Genomic DNA, 10,293 nt, shown 5'->3' on the forward strand with positions numbered 1-10,293 from the left:
TAAACGCCTACCTAGGCAGAAGCATAACGATTTCATCAGATAACTAGGCATAGAGATATCACCTCCTATCTAGTCCTTATTTTTCTCTTTTCTCTTATTTAGTTCTCACTTTGCTCTCATTCTTATCACACATCGAGAACTAAGGGGGTATATCAATATATAGATATTATAGGGTCACATGACGAAGGACCCACTCATATAACCCCTCTCTACATATAGATCTTCTTCTATAAAGATCTAACAGATTGATCCTCAACGATCTCGCATATGATTGCCTACCTAAGCAAGAGACTCTCAACACTCTGATTCTGTTGATTTATCATGTGATCTTTTGCTATGTTTCTTGTGATATAAATACTACTATATTACCTAGTTAAATTGAATCAAGTTTATCATCCTTTGTGATCTCTCTTCTAGGTCAGTGGTACTCTTCCACAATCGTGGTACTTCTCCTTCTACATAAGAAGTGCGCACGACCGATAGACTCATAACCGTGTATTCAGACACTACGTTGAGTATTTACTACCACGACTTTATGGTCACCGCCTAGAGTCCGACAATAGCTCACAGTTTTTCTCGAGATTATTATTATCTTACTAGTCTACTTAAGGCCTTCTATAGTAGAGATTAGTCTCCGCTATATCTAATTTAAGGTATCTAGCCCTATCTCTCTATATTTACCCTAACTAACTTATATAGTCTACTATACCTATAGTTTCCTAAATATAGGCTAGCGACTAAGTAGAGTTAAGTAGGGTAGAAGTAATACTACTAGACTAGCTAAAGGTTATAGTAGAGAGTAATATAGTTAAGGCTTATCGGTTCTATTACTATAGGGAAGGACGTGAAATAAAATTAAGACTTAACTACGTGAGAGATAACGAGCTATCTATAGAGGTAAGTAACTAACTCTCGTGAGGTAGTTATTAGAGGAAGAGGCCCTCCGTAATATCGGCATAGATATCATGTGAGGCTATATTATAAGGTAACCCTAATAAAACTACTTCCTTTATATAAAAATATAGGCTTAGCGGGACTCCTACGGAAGAAGTAAGAGATAAGGTCCTATAGGACTAACGGGACTTAGATCTATCCTATAGGAGTAGGACTAGATTTTTATAAGTCCTATAGGACTTATTATATACTATCTATAAGGTCGGGTATCTTATAACGAGTTAGTTAATAATATACTTAAAATTAGTTAGAACTTTTTAGGTCTATGTAAACCTTTTATAGCTACGCGTGAGCTAGGTACCCTTAATGGCTATATAAATAATATAGGTAGTACTAAAATTAGAGAGCTTAAATTTAAGGTAGGTATAGTATAAGAGTAACGAAAAAGGTCTTAAAAATAATAATATTTAATAGTGCTCGTAGTGAAATTTTTGTGACTATTAATATTTTAGAAATTAATAAGTAGCTCGATCCTTCACTCTTAGATATTAAATAGGAGATATATAACCCGGAGTATATCGTCTACTATCTTAAAGACCGCCATAAAGTAGTAGAATTAACGTAAGTATTACTTAAAGAATTATACGTAATACGATCGCTCTAGGAAGGAACTTTTCTTATATAAAAGTAATTCACAGTTTATCCGTAATATAGATCAATATAGTTTCGGTATCGGACCAAGAAACAAAGTTTAAGCATCAAGGGATAACTTGTTTTCGAGATCTTCTGTATAGTGCAATTACAGTCTTCTGGTTTCTCTTAAGCCAAATACTAGCGAAGACCCAATTCGGAACATTTCCCTCGATATATAGGTAGAATATCTCCAGACTGAGGATAAATGAATTTAAATTCGAATTTATCAGTAAGCACCTGGTCTGCGTGTCCACGATACACCGGGCGAGAGCTGTGGCTTAGCGTATCCTGACTTGATATACGCCGTAGGTTCAAGGGTCAGACCCTCGATCTTAGCCCCGGATTTATCTTGAGCCCACAAACTCAATGCAAGATAATTCGTCCCGTTGTGGTTCAATATGCCTTCCGGAATGGGAAATGCTACTTGCGGACCGATATTGTTCACTGCCAAACGCGGACATTAGTCGAATGTTTACTTCGGACATAGTGATGCTTTCGAGACTTCGGGTGACTTAGGCATCCATGTTTAGAGATAAGGGCGATGAGACTAAGGTTTACTTACCATATTCACCGAATTGCCAGCCATTCACAAATACCTGAACCCGATAGGCCTCCAGTTCAGAGATATCTAGGCGCAGATGTGTGTTGTTAGTGAAGGTCAAAGCCATGGGTATATCCCAGCCCACTGGAATATCTAGATCAAAGGTAGTCACAAAGAACCCGAGGCCGGCTTGATCAAGTCCTTGATCGATTGGAGACCGAGTTTCCCACCCTGTGGTGGGAGCGCCTGGTAAGTGATAGCCTTGTCGTTCAGCGTATAATGCTCCCTCGTTTAAAGGTCCACGGCTCGGGTCCTTATATTTTTCGCCCCCAAGGTTGCCGGTCATCTTCCATGAGATATCAGACGGCTCCAAGTGACCAGTCAGGTTATAATTCAGGATGCCACGTGGGGTTTTCATTTCGTCCGAGTCAACGAAGAAGTTCATGTCAAGTCCCATATGGTCAATCACAACTGTGAAGATGTAGTGTGATCCAGCCTTGAGTCGGGGAATCGAGAATGTCTGATCATGACTCGCTGCGCCCGATGAGCCACGCCAAGAACCCAGGAATGTGGATCCAAGGTACACCGAATGTCCGTAGGCATTTCCACCTTGAGTGGTGATTGAAAAGAGTTCCTCACCTCCATTGGCAGTAAAATTCCCGCGGTAGATTAATGAACCAGCATGGTATCCGTAGTCACTGGCATATAGCGACGTCGGTGTTGTTATCGAACGAGGATTTTTTGATGTATTGAGTATGCACCTCGTCCATAGGTCGTCGGCATAGGATCTTCCAATTTCGGGGAGGGTGTCGATGTACTTCCACTTCATTGTGCGAAGATCGAGGGATTGAATATTAGGCTTTTCATAATTCACCATGGCCGATAGACGGTTGTTCGTTCCACGCTTTGTTTTCAATGTCTCCCCGTTGAAAGAAATTCGCTTAACACCTGCTGGAGCCCCTGCCAAGACCTCGATCTTTGTAGTTTGATTCACGTCACCGCAGAGGTTGATAGTTCCGTCATCAATAGATACGTTGCGCATGAGGTATCCTCCACTTACAATAAGCGGCGACCCTTTGCGGTACGGCGTCACGGAAGTCGAAAGTGTCGAGTTAAGTACCCAGTAATTATATGCTTCATTCCGCCACAGCAACAGAACTTCTAGTCTGTTCCCAAAGTTGATCGTGCTACGCGTGGAAGTGACCTTCCAGTTCACGATAATGGACTCGTTTTGTTCTCGAATAATGATCCCGTCGTGATTTCCTTCGGTAATGGTCGGCTTGGGGAGACTTGCCGGGACAGCAAACTCATGGGTTTCGCCTTCTCCACCATATAGTATCAATAAAGATCGGTCACTCGAATCAGTCCAATAAAAGATCTCTGCTGACGAATAGAAGAGGTGTATGTCACCAACGATGTAGTCCGCCACATGGATCTTGGAATCGCGTCCAGATAAAGTCAGAGAGTTTTGAATCTGCGGAACTGACACGTTGCCCATGTCTGTTATGGCACTCCAGTGGTAGGAAGTCGGTGTATCGGACATATAATTACCGTGACGAACAATATAGAATGAAGTGCCAGAACCTTCATCGACCAAAGGAGTCACAGCAAGGTCCCTGGCATCAGTGAATATTCCATAAGACCCATTTAGTGGTTCACTGGTCAAGTAGGCCGGCGAAACTCGAAGAAAGTTGGCTTCAAGCTTAGCCTCGCTGTACTTTTCTCGAGTGATTTGACGGTCCTCGCTAATTGCGGACCCAAGGTCATAGGAGCTGTATCCTAGAGGATGTCCCAAGTTTCCCCAATTGGTGCCCCCGAAGATCTGCATATCTTTCCCATAAGTTGAAATCCGTTGAGGTATTATCGCCAAATTAAGAATTCCTTACCATATACAGGTTCAGGATTCTGGTTCCAATAGAGTAGACATTTTTGTAGAAGACTCGCTCGAATGCTTCGTTGAGTAGAGCCGCACACATATCAGCTCCGACGCCTCCCCTATTGATTATCAGTCCGTGCAGTGGTGGTAAAATTGCGGTCCATAGTCGCAATAGGCACTATACCAAGGATCTGAATTCCCTCCCTGAAACTCACTGATCATCATCGGCGTCGAAGGGCTTACTGAATCGTGCGTCGTGTGATTCATAGTCCAAGAGGGCAGACCGGTCAGACTGGTCTGAGTGCGGTTCCAGTTGGACGGATTTGTGCCTTAGGTAAGATCGTTAGCCCGCTTCAGTCATAATCCGTTGAGTAGTTAGTGAAAAATATAAACCCACATAGAGGCCCATAGCCGAAGGGATAGAAATCAACGCCATAGACATCCACTGCCCCAGCCCCCGTTCCTGGAGCAAAATCGCCAATGGAAGCCACATCATTGTTGCTGAAAGGAATGTTGACTCCAGCATTGTGGTACTGGTCTTCGATGAACTGCATGTATTCTTTGTTTAAGCAAGAACTCGTGTAGTCTTTACAAATAGTGTACTCGTTCTCGACCTGAACCATAATCACAGGACCGCCCTCGGTGATCTGGTGTTTTCTGATCATATCAGCCATGTCTCGGAGGTAATTTCTTGTCGAATCCAGATAATCTGATGCGTTAGTTCTGAGGGTTCCCTCGGTACGTTGCATCCAACCAGGAAATCCTCCTCCAGAGACCTCTCCATTGATGTACGGCCCCGGTCGCGCAATGAGGTATAGCCCGGTTTTAACAGCGGCGTCAAAAAATGGCTCCAAGTCAAACACACCATCCATTTTCAAGGTCCCTGGCTCTCCCTCCAATAAGGCCCAGTTGATGTAGAAGGATACTGCTGTGAATCCCATCGCTTTCACTTTCTGGAAGATATCCAGCCAAAGACCGGGGACGGGAAGGCGAAATGGGTGGAATTCACCTGAATACACCATGAGACGCTCTCCGCCAATGATCATAGAATTAGAATCCCATATAACGGGATCACTTTCAGCGGTTCCTTCTCTTGGTTTCAGGCTGGAAACCTTGGAATAGGCATTGCATACCTGCGCGAGCAGGAGTAAAGGTGATACACTTTCTTTCCACGGAAGCAACATCTTAGCTGAATTGTACTGGTGTGAAACAACAATGAACTTGTAGCGCGAGGGTCATTTATGTATTTTTTAGCGTAGATAGGGTTATGAATGAGGAAGAAGAATCCTTGCCCAAGACTTCCCCGCTTTCAACAATTAGCGTTGACGCATCCATTGGTGTAAATTCTTATGGGGCCAGGTTACCTTGAAGCGTAACATGGAGCAAGAAACAGGAGGAGCAAAGATATCTAGTCTTAGTGGTGTGTCAGTGCCTCAATGCCACTTGCGGCTTACGCATGTTACCGTTGCCCACATGGCATAGAACTTGTAAATCACTATCAGTAACTGCTAGGTATAAAAAACCACTAGGCCCTTTAAAAATGTCACTGCAAAATTCCTTTATTGATGGAGGATAATAGTTCGCCTCTCTGGCAGATGAATGCTTGGTGTCACCACAGATTGGGTGGTCCCGCGGCAGATTGTGTACTTGTTTCTCACCTCCGTCGAATCGGACCGATGAAATTTCACTCGATGTAATCCCTTCAGCGTAGGAAGTCTCTCTCTCCATTTGATGAATTAGGCCCACACCACTGACACAGGCTGAGGCCTACAGACCTAGATCCGTCAACCAATGAGATGGTCAGATCAGCGTCGGCAGTGAGCACCCTCCGCTGTCGATCACAAGGCCTCCTCCTAGGTGGGCCCGTGTCCATCATAACAGCAACCCCGGATTTGTGTCACTCCATATGGAAAACTTTAAAAGTGAATAAACAGGGATCAAATTGGGGGACTCCACAAACTGGATCATCAATAATATGACTGTCTTTTACTTGGGTCCAATATGTAGAGATCAGGCTGGATGTCAACCTACACATAACGACCGCCCACCCGGGAATTTTCCTTTTGGGGCGGGCTTATACCCTTTGCCGAGATTTGCCAAGATCCTACCACGTTGTCGTTACCAGTGTTCCATATCTACTCAAGGCATGACATCTTACTAGAAAGTACTCATGGAGAAATATGATAATGAAATCCAAGGCATTGGTAGAATTTTGAATGGCTATGCTAATTAGATTCGCTTTCTTTGCTCAGATGAAGCTGGGTTTATTCCGAAATGTTTTCTTTTCTTCAGTTTATTACGTATTCGAGCGTTACGCAACATGCTAGACTGTGAAAAGCCGTTAGAGTACAATGATTTTCTCCAGCTACAGCTCTACACTAATTGGAGAAGTGCAAGTGAGAAAGAACCAAGTTTAAATAACCATATGATCTACAGAGTATATGCGTGTACTTCAGATGCAAGCAAAGTTTACTCTTGAATGCTCAGTGACGCTAATATGTCTCAATTTCTTTTTGCTAGCTCCAGTCTTAGCCAGTTGAAAAATTTCTGTCCTTCTCTAACTAGTCACACAAACTTTTGGGCAACTATGGCGGTGTCGTGCATTATGTATCAGAGAATTTGAATGATCAACTGGCTGAAATGCAGACTAACCTCGGTCCAAAAGTTACTAATTCCTTATGATTGTCTACGAAACTACTAAGTGCCTCGATGCTTCGGAACTTTCTGGACGAAAAAGACAAACAATTTGCTAGAAATGTTGACGTAGTGCAGAAACACAATTCATCTAGTTCTGAGACAAAAACACAACTGGGGTCGGAATGCCACCCTGGAAGGACCGGATTGACATAGTTTGAGATATTGATTGACACACATGAAATATATGCCATCAGCAACACGGCGCAAAAATTGTTTCTGAGAATTTTGTCTATAACGTCCGTTGAATAGAGAATACAGAGCCATACTGACCTAAGTCCCAGTGGTACACATTACATAGCCATGGAATGTAGTTACTACAAGTCTGGTCCACTGTCGGCCAGGTCCAAAATCCGTAAAGAAATTAGAAATAACCTGGGATAACAGAATGTAACCGTTTCCTCAAAGGTTACTTAGGCGCTCCGTCGTTCTGAATAGAGATTGACGTACAGGATGTACCAACGTAAATCTCGCCGAACAGAGCCACTGCCCTGCCCCAATCGGAAAATATTTAAGCAGGAAACTTAATGCAAAAGACTGCAGTACTACCCCATAGCATTAACAAATTAGTAACTACTCCCTACCTGTATTTACTCACACTGACCAACAGGCTGGGCGCAACGGTGCATAGTTATTTAACTAATCATACTTTTTCATGATAGGTGGCTCTCGGCTTATTCTACGTAATTTTACCTGGGAGTTCTCCTTGGCCAGGAATTACGCTATTTCCTTCATCCGGCCGTATTTACGGCCCTCTGAGTAATCTGCGCATGCCTGCCGTTGTACTGATGTACTGATACCCGTTCTAAACGATTGGCCTGTCCTGATAATTTCTGATGCATGATGGACACTGCACCTTTGTTTCTCCATGCAAAGTCTGCCAGCTTCTAAATCCGCCGATGCAGTCCGCTATATGACCTAACCCTTGTATTATTTTTTATCGGAAATGAATACTTCCCCTTTAATGTTAGGTTTATGGCTGGAAACCTCGAGCAGTGGATATATGAAGGGAAATATGCATTGGATCCACGCAGAGCCACGACTCCTTGACAGGGACGCTATCAGTGACCGTCCGGAAGACTCGGCAGTGTTGCATTTGACCGTTAGGGGATGAAATGTTTAAAAGAGAAGAAAACACGAAAGGACGACAGGAGCTTTCAGTGGATTTTACGTAGGCTTACCAATAAAGAACTAAAAGAACACGACAAAGGTTCGTCCAGCACTAGCCCCACCACTTACGAATACAGTCTTCTGCCCCTTCTGCCGCGTACTCTTGTCTACGGGACTTGTAAGTAGATCTGTCTAAAGCCGTATCGAAAGGAAAGCCATTTTTTATTGAAGTTGCGACGATGCAGCGCTATACGTATCTCACCGTGGATTGGACTTTTTTGGGAGATAGCAGGGCTTGTTTTACGCCGGATGTAAAATCAGATCATACGTGTTCTAAAAGCCTTGCAGTCATCCCAGTAGAGTTATCATATTCTTTCCATTTTCGAACAGAGCTCATACTGACCAAACTCAGAGCTATCTTATCCAGCCAAGAATTAAATGGTCATCGTCCAAGGCACCATTTTATCAACGAAATTTTAGATCAAAGCTCTACTCTCGAAGGTCAAGTTTAACAATTTATCATATTTAACAGGCAAAAACAGAACCTCTTCGGAGGTCGATTTAGTGGCCTGTTCATTTCCAAATTTTACATTATTGATTGGGCCTGCGAGGACTCAAAAAGGTCCCGTTCATAAAACTGACCTGGGTGACAAATCTATCAACTGGAGCATTTCGAACATCATACAAAATCTTGATTTTTGCATAGGTCATAACGATCAAAATCTACTAATTTCATTTTGAGTTCTGTTTTTGTTTGAAACATCCCAGGCTGCAGGATGAAATGAAAGAACATCCAATCTTCGCGATAGTAGAGGGGAAACAGGCCACTAGTCGTGGTAGCTTTGGTGGCTTAATCTGCCTTAAACGAACAGACGAATAGTAAGGACAATACTACAGGGGCATTGTGGGCATAAGTCAATGGCTCTTTGGGTATATGCCACATTACACTACCGAATTCTGGCTTTGACCCACGTAGACTCAGTGATTGGAAAACAAAGGCTTGACAAGATTACTCCGTGGAAATGTTGAAATCTGTACCTTTGTGTCATCCTCTTCAGAGCCTGTCACCAAATGTAACATCTCGCAAAGAGGGTTTAGTGTATGTAAGATCAGAATGAGGGTGTAAATCTGTGCTAGATCCTTAAGTCACTTCATTCACTTTTTTTGCGTCTACTGGTACATCGTCCACTAATACACAAATTGGGGTATCATCACTTCCTAGGTAATTATGCTGTTTGGCGGTTATCCGACAATCTATTTCCGTGGAATGTCTGCGTCAGCAGCATTCCCAATCCCAAATATCCGGGCCTGTCAAGGTTTGTGAGGGGGGTACGAGTGGGCACGGGAGTACGAGTACGGAGTAGACAGGGTGCGAGTGGATACCGGGGTAAGAGTAGATACGGGGGTACGAGTACGGAGTAGAGGAGGTACGCGTGGACATGTAATGTAACCCCTAAGCTCCTAAGCCATAAATCAGTCAGGTTCTTTAAACTTTCTTACCGGAATGACAAATTCTAGCTAGTTGTTAGTTTGAACTTGGCGCGACCCACCTATTCGCTTCTCCTATGGGTGCACGCCACCCAATTCTGACCAAGACATGTTCTTGGCCAATTTTCGAACACTCAATTAATCAACCAAACTAGCAGTAACCAGCTAGATTATGTGATAATTGAAGAAAAAGAGCATTCCTTTCTCATTGTCAATTGCCCTTTGGGTGCTATCCTGAGTGCGCTGGGAGGATTTAAATCTGTGCCCTTTCGAACTGCTTATCAACAGCTTCTCAGCAGCCTTACCCTTCTCCCTTCTCAAATTGACCGATTTGCATCCCACCGGGTAGGACCGTACTTAATTGGTAATTTACCAGGTATCTAAAAAGGACGACCTCCTTCGGTATAAAGAATTCCTGCATCCATGCAGTAATGATCTAAGTTTGCTAGCATCGATACTCGGCTCAAGTAACTATCTGGTGGAGACTTGTACCATGGCAAGAAAGTGTCGTTATTATCGCCTATGTTATTGCCATCTAAATGCAGGAAGGTCAGCTATCTATGATTGTGGCTTTCTCTGTCATCTCGCCCGTGTTACCGTAGCAGTAGCGATATCCCTCTAAGACAGAAGAAACAACCTTTATGATAAATTCTAGTGTCGGCAGTTCATACTACAAGGCCCGCTGGTTCAATTTGGGGAGTAACAGGCGACCAGCGGCCCCGGGTGGAAGTAAAGATTTCCCGGAATCCCGACGGCTTAAATAGCGATATATAAGACTATGCCTCAAATGTTTCCCGGTAATTAGTTATTCATCAGTGTAAACAGTGTGTCAAGCAATTATTTGCCTCTCAAGATGCTAGGAAACGCATTTTCGTTATACGCCTTGCTTGTCACTGGATCTCTTGGTGAGTGAGAAATTCCCGCCCGGCCCTTTGACGCAACTACTGACAGTCCCTACCTTTCGCACCAAGCTTCCTATCTCCCAACTATCCCATCC

At 43.4% G+C, this 10,293-nt stretch overlaps 1 protein-coding gene across 1 annotated transcript; it reads right to left on the minus strand.

Moving 5' to 3' along the window:
* Positions 1 to 1,813: 1,813 nt before the first annotated feature.
* Positions 1,814 to 5,188, minus strand: N7496_008500 (glycoside hydrolase family 35 protein; the record flags this gene model as incomplete). Its single annotated transcript, XM_056701419.1, has 5 exons — positions 1,814 to 2,031; positions 2,150 to 3,950; positions 4,015 to 4,182; positions 4,248 to 4,333; positions 4,402 to 5,188. 5 exons carry the CDS (start codon positions 5,186 to 5,188, stop codon positions 1,814 to 1,816), a joined length of 3,060 nt encoding a protein of 1,019 aa, XP_056553482.1.
* Between the last annotated feature and the right edge of the window lie 5,105 nt (positions 5,189 to 10,293).

Source organism: Penicillium cataractarum, assembly GCF_028827025.1.
Source record: "Penicillium cataractarum strain IBT 29864 chromosome Unknown utg000007l, whole genome shotgun sequence".
Lineage (NCBI taxonomy): Eukaryota > Fungi > Ascomycota > Eurotiomycetes > Eurotiales > Aspergillaceae > Penicillium > Penicillium cataractarum.